The sequence below is a fragment of the Halichoeres trimaculatus genome, unplaced genomic scaffold (genome assembly GCF_033239565.1).
Source record: "Halichoeres trimaculatus isolate MK-OKI-2021-1 unplaced genomic scaffold, fHalTri1.1 fHalTri1_scaffold_6, whole genome shotgun sequence".
Lineage (NCBI taxonomy): Eukaryota > Metazoa > Chordata > Actinopteri > Labriformes > Labridae > Halichoeres > Halichoeres trimaculatus.
The window spans coordinates 17,731,113-17,746,570 of NW_027437184.1; the positions used below are offsets into that span (position 1 = coordinate 17,731,113).

Consider the following 15,458-nt stretch of genomic DNA (forward strand, 5'->3'; position numbering starts at 1 on the left):
TCATAAAGCAGTAATGGCTATGCTCACCATCCAAAAATCATCATAGACTCATTTAACCCTCCTCCTAAATACATGCATGCGTTCTGCTTGGAAACGGCAACATGCACAAGTAAGTGAGTGGAATAGGTGTGTGAACACAGGTTGTTATGCAATTAGCAAATAAAAACTGACACCTCTTTGAAATGATGTGGTTGAATATTTGAGATTGGAGCAGATGACATGGACTGTGCTTTAAGATGTATTTTTCATGTTGCAGTGGTCACCTATTTATAAATTTCAGGTTTTGGTTGAGGTTCCACTTGTTTTTTTCTCCAACAGATTTTGATTTTACAGCTGAACCAAACCTGACTGTGAGTTGTTATTTTCTGCAGAGGCCCGACCCTGAAGGTTATTTTTCCCTCCAGTTTATGATTTGGTGTTGAGGTCCAATGTTTCTCGTAGAGAGTGCTGAGTGAATCAGTAGAAACCAGGCTGTTGTGGTTTTTGAAACAAATTTTTATTCAGAAGGTGTGTGAGTGGAAATAGAGAAAAGTGTAGTGTGAATAAAAAAAAAAAATCACCATTCCTTTTAAAAAGCCCACCACAAAGCTCTTTAATCCACTTTACAGCTGTGACTATAAACAGCAAATCCTGCGTTTGTGATGATAACTACAGCAGTTTTACTCCACCGCTCTGTTACCTAACAGTGAGGATGTGAGGATGCAGGTCTGAAGTTTATCCTCTCAGTTAGTCCGAGAGGCTGCGTGAGACACAGCGTGCAGGGAGCATTTGATGCTAGTCCCTATGGATCCAGGTTTGTGGGGGTCTTTAGTAGGTGCAGTATCAAACATGTTTGTAAGGTGTTCATGAAAAGAGGAGCTACTTCGCAGGGAATTTATGGCTTATCATCAGGGGCGGGGAGTTTCTCCAGCGTGGGCTCCACACCCCAGATCTCACGAGCATACTGGGAGATGGTGCGATCACTGGAGAATTTGCCACATCCGGCAATGTTGTAGATCACCTTCTTGGTCCATTCCTTAGGGTTCTGGTTGGAAAATGATTGACAGGCAAATTACAAGAGAATTAATTTACAGGGTTATTGGCTTTGAGTCTCTTTTAATGAATAGCAATAAAGCTTAAAATACCTTCATGGAATCATTCCTTTTAATAAACGTACCTTGTAAAGCGCGTTGACTTTCTCCTGACATTTAATGTAATCTTCATAGTCAGCAAAGACCTTAAATCTGTGTAGAGGAAATGCAGTTAATTCATGTTGAAAGATACCCTCAACCAATGCATGTGTGTGCATTGTTATGTGCTGAGTACTGGAGATCTTTGCACATGCAAATCTAAGTTATGTTTCTTTTCTATTGTAGCACCAGGGTTCAAGTTCTCGCATGTTTTTATTCCCATGTGTTTTCCTGCATGTGCCTCAGGCTGCAAAGTAAGATGTGTCTTTACCTGTCATGATGCATCAGCATGTTGACAATTTCTTTAAACAGGTCAGGCTGCTTTGGGCTAAAGAAGCCTCCGGCAATCTGGTCAATAGCCTGTTTCAGCTCAGGTAGGCGGTTGTAGTACTCTTCAGCGTGGTATCTAAGCAAGGCCAAAAATAAATAATACACACATTCAGGAATAGAAGAGAGGCACAAGCGTGTGCTGTATCACTGGGCTGCTTAATGCAGGTGACGTAACCAGGGTCCACTCAGAAGTATCAAAAAGGCCGCTCCTCTCAGCTGGACACACGTCAGCATGGATAGACGACACGCTTGAGTCATAAAGTGATTGTTAACTTGACCTTCTGGGAAAAGTACTGTAAAGCTGGTTGTTTGTTGAAGTTCATGAAGCTAAGAAGTAGAAAGTAGAGAAGTAGAAAAAAAATCATAGTTTGTCTGTGTTTCAGAAATGCTTGCAGATGAATATTTAATTCTACTATGATCCAAGAAGCTGCACTGTTAAATTATGCAAAGCGCAACCTGATTTTGAGCTGGTAGACAAATATTTGTAACCTTAAGATTTACTTTACTCTGTTCTAAGCTCCAGTGAAATCAGATAAGAAGTCAAGGTCTTAAAGGTCCCATATTATGCAAAAAACACTTTATTGGGTCTTTTAGTGAAATTTGTGGGTCTTTGGCTTTCCTCCTAGCCCACAGAATGTGAATTTAATGACAAAACCTGTACTTGGTAGTACTTGTGAATGTAAGATCCTGATCTAAATGAGCTGTTTGGATTTTGGGGATTTGCCGACGTCAACGAATCCCCTTTTTTGATCAATTAGGAGCAAGTCTGACCTGATTGGTCCACCGGACCAGATACCCCCCGAACCCCCTCCCCGCCCACTCCCCTCCCCGCTGCTAGAGAGAAATCTCTCCAGCAGTGGGAAGGAGAATGCCAAAGTTGAAGAGCCGTCACTGCTTTGTTTTTGGCTGTAAACAGCCACATAGTTCCATGCAATAGCTAGAGTGGCTACAGTTAATTTATCAAGGAAATATGCCAGCTACACTCAGTAAAACTGTGCATGTGTGTGCTAGTCACTTCACGGTCGACTGCTTGTCCAACTTTGGACAGTACAACAGAGGGCTAGTGAATAGACTGGTCCTGAATCCAGGCACATTACCAACCATCTGCCATCAAACCTCAAACCCTGGAAATGTGAGTATTTTAAATGCTGTGTGCTGTGGAGCAGATGTAGCAGCTTTTCCTCAGTGTCCCCCTGTCTCTGTTTTAGCTTCAGGATGCTAACTTTAGCTGCGGTTAGCCTGTTGTTTTAGCCTGTAATGTTACGGTAAATAAGCTTCGCTTTTTTCCAAACATTGTGAACTCCGAGCTCGTGGTGCCACTGTCAGTGATGCAGAAGAGCAGGACAGTATCAGTGGTGGCTCATTTACATATGAAGGTCATGCCCACTAAATCGGATCGTTCTGAACAGAAGGGCTATGAGAGCCTGGAAACAATGCTGCTGTGCTTGATTTATTGGCTTTTTGGACCAAAACATGTTACTACCATTTCATAAAGACATCAATGATCCATATTAAACTGCTGAAAAGGAGCACAATATGGGACCTTTAAATATATCATCCAATGTAATGGCTATTCAAAAGATTTGACAACACAAACTGGAGGATTTATAAGGATAAAAAATTCAAAAGTTTGATCTAGTGGAAATGTCTCTTTCGCTTGGATTATTTTGAAAAACTCAGCCCTGTATCTCCAAATTGTTTGGGTCTTTGCAAAGGCTGGTATGGTAAGACACTTCTGCATTGATGTCTGCTCTAAATCTCAATTAATACTTGTGACATACCCCCTTCTTGTTACACAGAACCAAATCTTGTGTTTAAAAATGTCTTGCTCCTTTATTGAAGCTAAAAATGTGAGTATATATTGTAAAGGGGCAGGAGTCAAAATTAAACAAAAATTTATGACACAACATTTGGACAGAATAGGACTCGATCCACCTTACCCTTTCTTGTCAAGAGCATCAACATCATCCACCCTCATGCCGAAGATGAAAAGGTTGTCCTCGCCAGCCTCCTCCGCCATCTCCACATTGGCTCCGTCCATGGTACCGATGGTGAGAGCGCCGTTCAGCATGAACTTCATGTTGCCGGTGCCAGAGGCCTCAGTGCCGGCTGTGGAGATCTGCTCTGACAGGTCTGCTGCAGGGATGGCTGAAGGATGACAGAAAGAGAGGCTTGATGGCTCTAATAAGCATTTTGTGTTGTGCATAAAAAAATCATGAGTGGGGACATCAGCAGTAGAGGGAGCAAGCAGAGAGACGTGGAAATAAAACCCAGGGAATAGGTCAGTGATTTAGTGCCTGCCTTTCTCTGCCAGTGTCACTCTGTAGTTCTCCAAGAAGATGACTTTGAGGCGGTCTCCAACCACGGGATCATTGTTTACAACCTCTCCAATGGCTGTGATCAGACGGATGATCATCTTGGCGGTGTGGTACCCAGGAGCAGCCTGTTTGAAAAATAAGGAAATCAAAGTCAAAGCTGTGAGAGTGAGTTTAAAAACCCAAGATGTGCTATTAAACTACAAACCTTTCCACCAATCATGATAGTTCTTGGAGTCCACTGCTTGTTGGGCTCCTTCTTGATGCCTGGTGAGAAAAAAAAGAAGACACTTTAAGAGTACAGTTTCTGTTTGTGATGCACAGAAAGCAACTTCAACACCCAGGATTTGAAATAGGGCAGAAAATGTTGTGCAGCTGCTAGAAATGTATGCTCACGGTTGTAGTAGGTAATGATGTGTAGACAGTTGAGCAGCTGTCGCTTGTATTCGTGAATTCTCTTGACTTGAATGTCAAACATGGAGTTGGGGTTGATTTTCACTTTGTAATGCTCCTCCAAGTGCACAGCAAACTTCAGCTTGTTTTCCTACATAATAAACACATCAACTTTATTACAAAGGAGGAAACAACTTCAGCTATTATGCAAAAAAAGAAACATTAAGAGCGAAACAGCATGCGCCAAGTGTCAAAGGAAACAATTTCCTTGACTTAAATGATGCTGACTGCTGGTGCAGAGGCTGCAGGGAAAGCTGTTAGTGGAGGTTTTGACATTGATCACAGGGGAACAAACAGCTCTGCAGGTTTGTTCTTTGTAAAGAGCTGCTGCCTGATTGTGTGCACAGTTTACTATTAAGTAGAGTGTTTTTTGTTATTTCTAAAGGGCACTGATTGCTGAAAATTGATATGTGAACACTTTTTCTTCTGTGCTTCGAGCTAGCAGCACCTGCATGGATTAACAACCCCATCGAAGTTAAAAAAAAACAAGTCTTTCTTCTCAAGTATATGTTCATTCCAATCTGCACACGTCAAGCTAATATAGAACAATACTTTCATTACTTCACCTGCTTCACTTTGGCAATATCACGAATGAAAGCCTCGTCGTTCACAAACTGGGTGAGATCTCGCAGCTGGTCCAGGTCACGGATGAAGTCCTCACCAATTCTCTATAAATAGAAATGAGAGAATGTCAGAGGGATTTCCAGCTTTCATTTTATTTGTGGGACTTGTGTCTGAGTGAGTGTGTGAGTGTGTGTGTGTGTTGAAGCAGGACTGACCTCGGCGATGACCTCAGCCAGCCCAGGGTTGCACATAACCAGCCAGCGGCGCGGAGTGATGCCGTTGGTCTTGTTTTGGAATTTATGTGGCTCCATTTCGTAGAAGTCCTTGAAACTGCAGTCAGAGAGCATCACAAAAATGACAAAACCCTTAAAACCATGGAGGCTGGAGTTTATGGAGCAGAACTAACCCAAAACAAACAAACACAAAAAAACACACATAACACTGATGAAGTCAGCGATGATAAATACAAGAAAAGTGGGAATTTAGTTAACAAAAAGATAAAATAAATGATAATTTATTAATCTTTTTATCATTATGACCCAAAACTAAAGTCGTATGTTGAGTCTAACCTGCGGGGCCAGTCAGTGACCACCGCCTTAATGCTGTAATGCTCGACTATTCAGCATACAGGTAACAAATGGTGTCACATGGTGCTAGCTCTGCTACTGTTTGTCACTCTGGAATCCTTTACCCACAGACTCTTTTATCTAGACATGTTAATTGAATTGTGCTAAATTTTGACTGTTTTATTTAACCCTTACACAATTCAAAGATGCTATGAGGAGGATCTGCTTTGATTGCACTCCCTCGCCACCTTGTGGCCTGGAGTCTTCGCACACTGTGGCAAATTACTTTAAGTGAGGCGTGTTTTTCTTTTGGAATCAAATGGAGATCGGATCAAAACAAATTTTCTTTGTTCAAGACAATTTTTTACTGAGGTAAGGGACTTATCAGTACAATTACATAGCGATACGGTTTGAAACGTGACGGCTACTTGTTAGGGACATTGGCAGCCCAGTTCTACGACATATCTGTAGGCTAACGTGACAACAAGTAAACACTGTCAGTTTGTAAGTAGTTTGGTAGCCGTTTATATTTAGCGGTAGTCCAGACAGTCCAGTGCTCTGAGACATGTCCGTAATGTGTGACGTTAGTAAATTCTGGTTAGCTATGTCCTGCCAGTCATCTACCAAGCAGAGCTAACATAACCTCACTCTTCATTTTATTGATAGACTTTCAAGTTTGAACAGACCACTGCAGAATAACTGCTGACTGTGGGTTGGAATGAACATTATCACTAACAGCTTAGCCCCTGTGTTATAGCGTGATACAGCCTGAGCTAAAGGCTAATTAGCCCGTTTAGCTTTCTTCTGCTCTTCTTCTGTCCTTTTTCTGTCTGACAGTTAGGCTCCTGTGTCCACCATCACAACAAAGTTAAACCAAGAAATCGTTTTCACAACCAAAACTTTGTCAGCTGGTGTGGTGTTGTCATAGAGACCAAGACGTGCTGTAAATCAATCCGGTACTGGTCGACCCGAACTGGAAGCTAAGAAGTAGCAATTTAAACTAGCCTGTAACCAGCAATATTGCCGCTGATGGTCTCATTTTAAAATGTGAATTACAATCAGGCATATATCTAGAAGGGAGACTTTTTGAAGATCATTTTCAAACTCCTCACAGCCCCTTTAAGATTTCAATTTATGTTTCAACAGCTAGGAAGCAAGTCGCTTCAGAGCATCCCTATTAGAAGCTAATGAGTGTGTATTTTAGGCACATACACAGTGGCTTTGAGGATGTCAGAGTGGATCTGGGCCACGCCGTTGACAGCATGAGAACCCACAATGCACAAATGAGCCATGTTGATCCTCTTCTGTCCACCCTCCTCAATGAGAGACATGCGGCGCAGACGATCATTATCACCAGGATACTTTGCTGCAATTCTCTGCAAAGACACAGACATACAGAAAGATGTTTTGAAATATGATGTTATTAGACATGTTAGGTGTGGGGTTTGTGATTCGTGAGATATTTTTACGGGGGAGATAAAACTATTTATAGCTTAATTTCATAAAATATTGAGACACTTCCTGATGAATTAAAACAAAACCGTGGGTAAAGTAACCATATAGCTGTACACCACGCATGCCCATGAGCTGGTTCCATGTTTGTATTCAATGAGTTGGGAAGCTTGCACCAAGCCCCTGCCTTTTAACCAGTAAAGGGATACAAACAGGGTTTTCGTTCAGTATACAAATGCAAAGCTGGGATAGGCAGAAAAGAACCTTAATCTTGAGGATTTTCTAAATTGTCATTACAGAACACTAAGATGAATGAATGAATGTAGCATTTGTTGAGGTACACTAAGCAGTATGTTCATTCTAACCAGCTTCCACAGGTTTTTCTTACTTACTAGGATATTGTTGTTTTCTTGAGATAGACGATCAAGGCTAAATGAGTTTAAAAAGCCGTCCAAAAGGGCACCAAAGCGAGCTCTTGGCTCCTGGTTGCCATCAGCTGCTTTCAGTATCAATAAACAGGAGCAAATATACTCTCACTAAATTTGTTTTCTTTCAGTGGGCACACACAGGCACTCGACCAGCCTGTGGTTTAGTCCTGCTGTTTGTTTTACAGATAATGGAAACCTGTTGGTTGGTGGCCTGAGGAGGGTCATTTGCTCATAGCTGCCAATTTGAGCTGGGCTTCAAAAAGACAGAGAGGATTTTTTTTCTGAGTTTTTCCCTGATTTATTGTATTATCTGTATTTCCTGCATCCACCTCAGCCTTAATTCTTTATTTTGGTTTCATACCCACCAGCATGCATCACACTGAAATTCCTCGTAGCAATACAGTTGCATTGTGACTTAATTGTCTGCAACTTAAACACCATTATAAGTTACACATTAGCAATTTAAACTCAGAAATTATTATTGACAATTTATTCATGGTTAGGCCCCCAGTGTAGTTTCTCTCCTCAAAGTTGTTGCTTTGCTTTACGTAAGTTTGAATGGTTAATGAGAGTGAGTTGTGACAGGTTACATTTTCCAGTAAATGTACATGTTATGTGATTCATAGGATTTTTTGTTTGATCCTAAAAGTTATCATAATCATCTGAAACTGTACCCGTTGTTTGGTGGAACGAGTTTACAGCTGTTCCATTTGTTGCTTTGCTAAATGTCTTGAGTTGCAAAGGGTTTTTTTTCATTGTGGACTTATTATCATGCCAGTTGAGGCTGCTAAGTGACAGTGACATTGTGGGTATGTTAGCCTTTAAGGCTGGAAAATAATACAGGATGCTGTCCCCAAAAGCCCCCCAAAATATGATCAAATATGAAACTTTCTAAATAAAACAGCTCTGAGGGAGTCTAAGGTTGAGTTTCATTACCCCTGTAGACAAACTTTGACATAAGAAGTCCCACAGTTGTTGTGATTTTCCTGAAATCCTCATTTATTTATTTATGTAACTGGGCGGAAAATAAAATGGACTAACTGTGGATCATAAAAATGTGAGCTCCTATTTGTAGATCATAATTATTCTGATTTTACAATTTGACCTTCAACTTGGAGATCAATACAACACAAATCAGATCTTCATTTCTGCAAACCTTTCCCCTTTGAATCCTAACATCATATCTCATAAAGTTTGAACTGTTGATCTATTGATCTCTTCAAGTTTTCAACAGACTTAAAAAGTCTTCCAGGATTCACACAGACCGCTTTTGTGAAAAATGTAAACGTGGCCCAGTTTGTCTTCTTTTATCCGTATTAGTGGTCATCGCACATTTGTAAGGGAACTTATTGGCTCAGATCTCCAGATATTTCACGATATGGACTAAAGGCAGTCTTACAGTTTATCTTCTCCTACAGCTTCACTCACATCTTCTCAACCTCTCAACCCCCCTGGCTTCACTGACAAGATCCACTCTTCAGATCTGGTTTCATTTTTAGGCAGCTATTCAAATTCCTGTCAGCTTTCTTTAAAACATCCTCAGTGAAGACCCGTTTATACCCCCTATCGCATTTGGATACTTTTTGGCAATGGACCATCAAAAGCATAAAGTGCTTTCAAAGATGATTTCTTTTACAGCTATGCAAAGTTTTTCAGGGACTTTGGGCTGCCAGTAACTCACCTATTCTGTTATTTCTAAATCCAACAGCTTCCCTCTTCCTAAATATTCCCATACGCCTCTCAAGCAACCCTGTATGAACTCGTAGAGTCAAACTAAGGATAAAGGCTGCTAATCTTTAAGACCTATGGTTAGCTATTGTCACTTAATGGATGGCTCAAGACAAACAACAAGAGGGGTCTGGAAGCAAGAGTGGGACATAAAATTTAGAAGAGGTTGGCAAACGGCTAAAAACTGAGCTACACAGGCTCTCTCTGTTCTCGACCCGACTCGCACAGCCCCAAGTCCTGAACTGTGTTAATTTTATGGAGCCAGGTTGTGGGAAATGTTTCCTGAAGCGGTGCACAGGTGTAATAGATGCAATACAAGCCAAAGTGAATTAAATCACACGTTTTGTCTAAGTTCAAAGTTACGCAACTTCTGGCAGAAATGGCTGGGAGGATGTCCAACATGTTATGGGTTAAAGCCCTTTTTACTGCAGTATTTACTGTAATAGGCCTTCATTCACCTCTTAACAGTGAGACTTTTCGGTTTTCAAGCCCAAACCCCTTAGTTAAAGGCTTTGACTCCTCTGAAAATCTAATTAAGCACTTTCTATGTCTTAGTGATTTTACAATGTCATGAGGCTTTTTCAGAAGTGCATCCCTTTATAAAATACTTAAGCTCAACACACAATAATAATACTTATACCAGGAGACTGAGCTTCTATCAGTCGTCTTCTTACTTTCTTTATCTCTGACTATGACCCAGTATTCTGCTCAAGATCAGTAACTACCGTCAAATATATTTACCTGTTCATTTGTTAATTTTTTGTACATGCTGTACCTTCATGTGTTCTCAGGAGGGAGTTGAAATGTGAGTAGACGATTTAAAATAATGATAATGATAATTATAACGAGGGTGGCATTATGCTTGGCATTACACCAATCATGTAAGGAGGAGGCGTTTGAAAGATTGAAGCCAGCGTGGCATGGAAATGAAATATGTTGCAATGTGCAGCTCTGACCTCCAGGTGGCGACGGTTGATCTCATAGACAATTTCCAGGTGGCGAGGAAGCAGATGAGCAAACAGGTCGACTGGCCAACGCTCCAGAGCTTCAGGAAGGACAGTGTGATTTGTGTAGGCACAGGTGCGCACACAGATGTCCCAGGCCTCAAAGACAGCAAGGCAGAAAACACAACATGAATATTTCATTGTGCACTTAAGGAAATAAGCAATTATTAGGCAGTTCATTTGAAATCTTGTGTCCTATAAAACAATTTAAATTTGATTTTCTTCACTAAAATAATGGTTTGATAATACCAGATCATACTAAATATTCTAAACCCTGAAATTCTAGTTTAAATTTACAATTTTTAAAACTTGAAAATTAGAAAAAATTTAGTCACGATTTTTTTTCCCACTCACATAGTCCCAGGAAAGCTTCTCCTCATCAACCAGGACCCTCATCAGCTCAGGAATAGCCATGGCCGGGTGAGTGTCATTCAGCTGGATGGCAACCTGCAAAAGCAGAATAATAATAAGTGTCACCACAGAATTAGAACACGCTCTGAAGTGCTCTGTGGAGCCTGTTCATTTCTACTATTATCATACAATACACCACAGCCACCCACAACCTGTTCAACACAATGGCAGAGGCAATTTAACCAGGGTACCAGGAGAACATCAGGGGGAAATCTTTTCAATTTTTGACAGGAAGTATTTTGTTGATTTTTTTTTGCTTCACCTTGTCAGGCAGTTTGCTGAAGTCTGTGCGAGCGATCTCCCTGGAGCCAAACTTAGAGACCTTGAAGCGGCGGATGATGTCTTGCAGGGTGGCAGATACCACAAAGTATTCCTGCTTCAGACGGAGCTCCTTTCCTTCAAAGAACTGAGAATAGAGACACATACTTGACTGACTGTGATCTGATGCCACACATTAATCATTTTTTTATTCTTTAAACATGGCTTTTTGCATAGAGTGACTGATATCCACTCAAACACAGTATATCTTTTCATTATAACAAAACGAAATACAAAATGAGCACATCTTCTGCACATATGTGTAAAGTTCAACAAAGAGTTCTAATTGAAGCATAGAAAAACCCACATATCTTTAATATTCTGCTAAGCCTTCATGCAATTAAACTACAGCAGAACAAGATATTTTTTTTAGAAACCTCTAACATTTGAGAATAAAGCTAAACTTATTCTCTTCACCAAAGCTCCACCAGATTCCCTCACTTCTTCAGGTTCTGAAAAAGAGATTTGGTTTATTCATGTTTTTTTTACTTTCTACTGATCCTTGACCTCTGCTTTGTGTTGTACAAGTCTTGTTAGACAGCACAAACACATGTAACACTAACATTTTCTTGGTTTCTTAGTTTTCATTTTAGAGTTACAACTGGCTTCTTGGCAGAATCGAGTAAGTTTCTGATCTTCACAGCTGATTATGGATGACTAAACTTTTGTTTTTGAAAAGAAGAATCACTAAAGTCACACACGGTGCTGCAGCACTGGAGTCTAAGACTAGGACTGATTTTTTGTACTCATAGGCTGTTTTCCAAACCGCCTACTACACTAGCAGTGCCTACTATTTTGGGTGAAATTCAGTATGTAGGAGGTAGTATGCGAAAACTTGCAAAATCTGCTGTGTACTAAAAATACCCGGATGTCCTACTGACCCAGTACGCAACAGACCAGTCTACCTGGTATACTGTTTCCCATAATGCATGGCACTAACGTTGTTCGTCTATGTGGTGGCAGGTTGTGATGAATTACTGCCGTCTACTGGAGTTAATAAGCATTATAATTACAACCATAGACTGTAAAAAAAAAAAATGGATGCCCGCTTGCTTGGCTCGAAGTGAGGTCTCCATAAAAGCTATTCCTCCTGGTGGCTGGCTGCAGTATAGGTTAAAAAACCTGGCTTTCCAGCCATTCCAGATGGGCTGTGGTCAAACTTTAAAAAATATTAATACTCCTCGTAGAAATGTTTCTCATGTCCGATTGTTGAGGTGATTTAAAGATATTATTTAGCTGTCTTGTATTCAAGTTCTTTTTTTTTCTAAAAAGTGTCGTTTTCATTAGTTATACGAGGTTAAAAAACAAGGCTTTGCGTAACATTTAACAATGATTGACAGCTGCCGTTCTCGTGTATTTTTTCAGGTATAGTAAAATATATCAGGAGGGAGAGTCAAGAAGTGATTAGACTCTAGAAAGAAAAAAAAAAAAAATTGTCACCCAGAATCCTTCATCGTCTCTACTGCGCAGACTCTGGCTGCAAACTGCTACCAATGGCTGCTCTTGTGACGGGGATATTTTGGCTTCAAAACCGTACAATGGTAAATGGTAAACTCTATATACAGCCTATGATTACAACGCAACACTATCGTTAGACCGTCCATGAGACAGAAGTGAAGTTATGCGAAGAAACACCCGCAAATCTTGTCACTTCCAGTGGTAAAAGAGGTGTTTACTTCTACAAATTCATTAGCACATATAAATCGCTAATTCGCTTTTTAAACCATACATGGATTATATAGAAGTGATTTGTACATCAGCTGTAAAAAATAAAAATCCCTTTCATATTTATTTTCAGTAAACGATATAACTTTTTGGTGTGAGATTAGAAATCAAGAATGATTTTGTGTGATATGATTAATAAAATAACCAAATGCCAAGATCTGCCAATTGCTTGTTTTGTATATTTATAATAAAGGCAAAAAAAACCCAACCTCATCTGTAGCTCCATCTTCCAAGACTGGAAACCAGAGTTGTATACGACAAAACAGACCCAACAGAACTGTCATACTACATACTACAAGCAAAAGCAATAGGTAGTATGTAGTGCCTACTACATACTAGATAGAAAAGAGGACTTGAACCTATAGATTCATAAACATTGTTGATTGAGTCCATTTTTTTTTTTTTGGTACTTTTTAAATCAAAAACATGTATTCAGTTAAGAGTAAGGGCTAGCGAAGTGTAGTGCGCATTTAAACGTTATACCCAACAGTGATTTGTAAGATTCATTAACTTCTTATGTTTTAACACCAAAGAAAGAAAGTGGTCATCCTGGAAATGTTGACTAAACCCAGAAACAGGTGAAGAGATGGAGCTAAGGTGGGATTTAAGCCTCCTGGCAAACAGCTACATTTACCTGCCTGTGGGTCAGCTTTGCTCTGACCCTTACTGGGAGTCCTTGGCTTTTCCAGCCACTGTCAAGTGGAGGATCTACAGTTTTTTGTACATCTGAAGTTGTGATCTAGAAGTAAGATACTTTGGTTGTGTGTAGCTACCTCTGCAGTGCTGCTAATTAGTAAATACTGTAGTTTTTTTTTTTTAAGCTCAAAGATAGATTTGAATACTTTTATTTTGCTTGGTTTTGATGTATTGAGATATGCAAGTTTTTAACTGGAAACTATGTATTTGGGTTTGTCAATAGCATTTTACCGTCATTAACATGTTTTGTTTTACTTTATTTTTGAACGTACAGATACAGATGCTCTGATAATTCCCATGTTCCTTCCCTTCCTGATGCTCAAGTATTGACTGACCTGAATCCTAATGAAGCTTGAATATCTGGTCCAGCTCTGTTTCTGCTCTCACTTGCAGACATAAATTACCACACACGACATGAGTGATAGCTCCTGTTAGATGGTTATCTCCAAAATCCTCTTCTTTAGCTTTCAGGGAGTTATCGTACGGTGGTCAGCCGTCACGTCAGCTATAAAAGAGCTTTACAGGAAGCTGAAAGAGCACACGGTGGCTCCAGCTGGAGACAAAGGGCACGGGCTTGGGTCCAAATTATGGAAATCGGTCTCCTTGCTGAGTAAAGATAAACCCTCAGGATGTACAGGAGCCATATAGTTCAGCACACAGCTCCTATCCACCCTCAGCAATTTTCTCTAATTGTAGTTCACACATGCATGGCCTTGACATCAGGTAATATATTCACGTTTCTTACATTGTCATTGGGATACAGCACACGGGAAATGTTCTCAGCCAAGTTTCTGTCCAGCACAGCCTGGATGTAGCCACCAACGTTGACTGTAGGGAAAAAAGAAAAATCACATAAACTCCTTTCATTCATTCTGATTTAAAGCTGCTGCATGACTCAGAATGTTTGATCTCTGCTGGACACGTACAGTCTTTAAGGTTAAACTCGCAGGGCGCCTTGGCAGACCAAAGCCTCATCGTGTTGACAATGTTGTTTCTGTAGCCAGGGACGGGGGTGTCATATGGCAGAGCCAGCACCACCTGCCAGTACCAACACAGACAGACACAGACACATGACATGGATAAATATTTAATCTTTCCATCACTGGTAATAATCCCTTTCTTGAAACCCTAATTTCACCTGAGTGTCAACCCATTTGACACCATCGGGATGATGCTCAGTCCTGCCATAGAAATGCACGGGGCGCATATACTCAGGGCGAGCCTTCTCCCAGGGGTTGCCATAGCGCAGCCAATCATCAGCCTCCTCAACCTGGATAATGACACACATTTATACTGAAGAGAAAAAGCCCTCATTACGCCGCTGAGTGGCTTCTAAGCTGAGCCAGACACAGAAAATGACAAGGAACACTGGAGTAAAATAATGATAAAGGAAACTCATCCAGAAGGTGATTTAAGGTGAAAGAGGAACAGGAGCAGCTGTTCTAGCAGCACTGAAACAAGATTGTGAAGTCTTTTCAAGGCTTAAAAAAGGAGTGAATTCTCTTTAACCTGCCAGCCATTCACGATTTTCTGATTGAAGATGCCGAATTCATAGCGGATACCGTAACCATACGCAGCAAGACCCAGGGAAGCCATGGAGTCCAGGAAACACGCTGAAAACCAGATAGAAAAAGCTGATAAATCTTTGACTCACTCTTATATAAGATGATGTATTATTTAAACCAGCCAACAGGGGTTTATAGAACCTTGAATTTATCAGATATGAAGGGTGTAAAGATGCTTACCAGCAAGGCGGCCAAGGCCACCGTTTCCCAAACCTGCATCTTCCTCCATGTCCTCAAGTTCCTCCATATCCAGTCCCAGCTACACACATTGACACCAGAACACAAGGTCTCAGAAAGTGTCAGCTTAAGTGAGAAATGATGGTTGAACAAGGTCATTTTTCTGACCTGGTATGTGGCCTCATCGCAGGCGTTTTCCAGTGCGAGGTTGACCATGGTGTTCTGCAGGGTACGGCCCATGTAGAACTCGAGGGAGATGTAGTAAACACGCTGCAGTGTGAGGAGAAAGTGGGAAAGATTCAATATCAATCCAAGTGAACATTGAAAAACTGAATACTGATCCAAAAACATTCAAATGAGACACCAGATGTCCAAAATCATCCAACTGCAAATGTCCAAGAAACAAAGTTGCATGATTTAGCGTCTATAGAAATGTGCCATCTGAGACTGTGTTTAGCCTTTGCCATTTGGTTGTTGTTATTTTCCTCCGGCTTTGACATGCAGGAGCAGACCCAGGCAGAGGTGCAAAGGCAGAGGGGAGGAGGAGGCTAGGGAAG

The 15,458-nt window shown here is 40.7% G+C and overlaps 1 protein-coding gene across 2 annotated transcripts in view; it reads right to left on the minus strand.

The window, feature by feature from the left end:
- Window positions 1-567: 567 nt before the first annotated feature.
- Window positions 568-15,458, minus strand: part of pygma (phosphorylase, glycogen, muscle A) — a 32,399-nt gene continuing 17,508 nt past the window's right edge. For both annotated transcript variants that reach the window (XM_074672930.1, XM_074672931.1), the window contains exons 3-21: window positions 15,070-15,171; window positions 14,905-14,983; window positions 14,669-14,772; window positions 14,298-14,429; window positions 14,086-14,197; window positions 13,905-13,987; window positions 10,683-10,826; window positions 10,364-10,456; window positions 9,962-10,108; window positions 6,610-6,773; window positions 5,047-5,161; window positions 4,834-4,935; window positions 4,211-4,358; window positions 4,023-4,081; window positions 3,801-3,942; window positions 3,440-3,647; window positions 1,441-1,575; window positions 1,157-1,223; window positions 568-1,024 (exon numbers count right to left, since the gene is read on the minus strand). In XM_074672930.1, coding sequence (XP_074529031.1) covers window positions 875-1,024; window positions 1,157-1,223; window positions 1,441-1,575; window positions 3,440-3,647; window positions 3,801-3,942; window positions 4,023-4,081; window positions 4,211-4,358; window positions 4,834-4,935; window positions 5,047-5,161; window positions 6,610-6,773; window positions 9,962-10,108; window positions 10,364-10,456; window positions 10,683-10,826; window positions 13,905-13,987; window positions 14,086-14,197; window positions 14,298-14,429; window positions 14,669-14,772; window positions 14,905-14,983; window positions 15,070-15,171 — 2,286 coding nt within the window. In that variant the 3' untranslated portion in view covers window positions 568-874. The remainder of the gene's footprint in view (window positions 1,025-1,156; window positions 1,224-1,440; window positions 1,576-3,439; window positions 3,648-3,800; window positions 3,943-4,022; window positions 4,082-4,210; window positions 4,359-4,833; window positions 4,936-5,046; window positions 5,162-6,609; window positions 6,774-9,961; window positions 10,109-10,363; window positions 10,457-10,682; window positions 10,827-13,904; window positions 13,988-14,085; window positions 14,198-14,297; window positions 14,430-14,668; window positions 14,773-14,904; window positions 14,984-15,069; window positions 15,172-15,458) is intronic.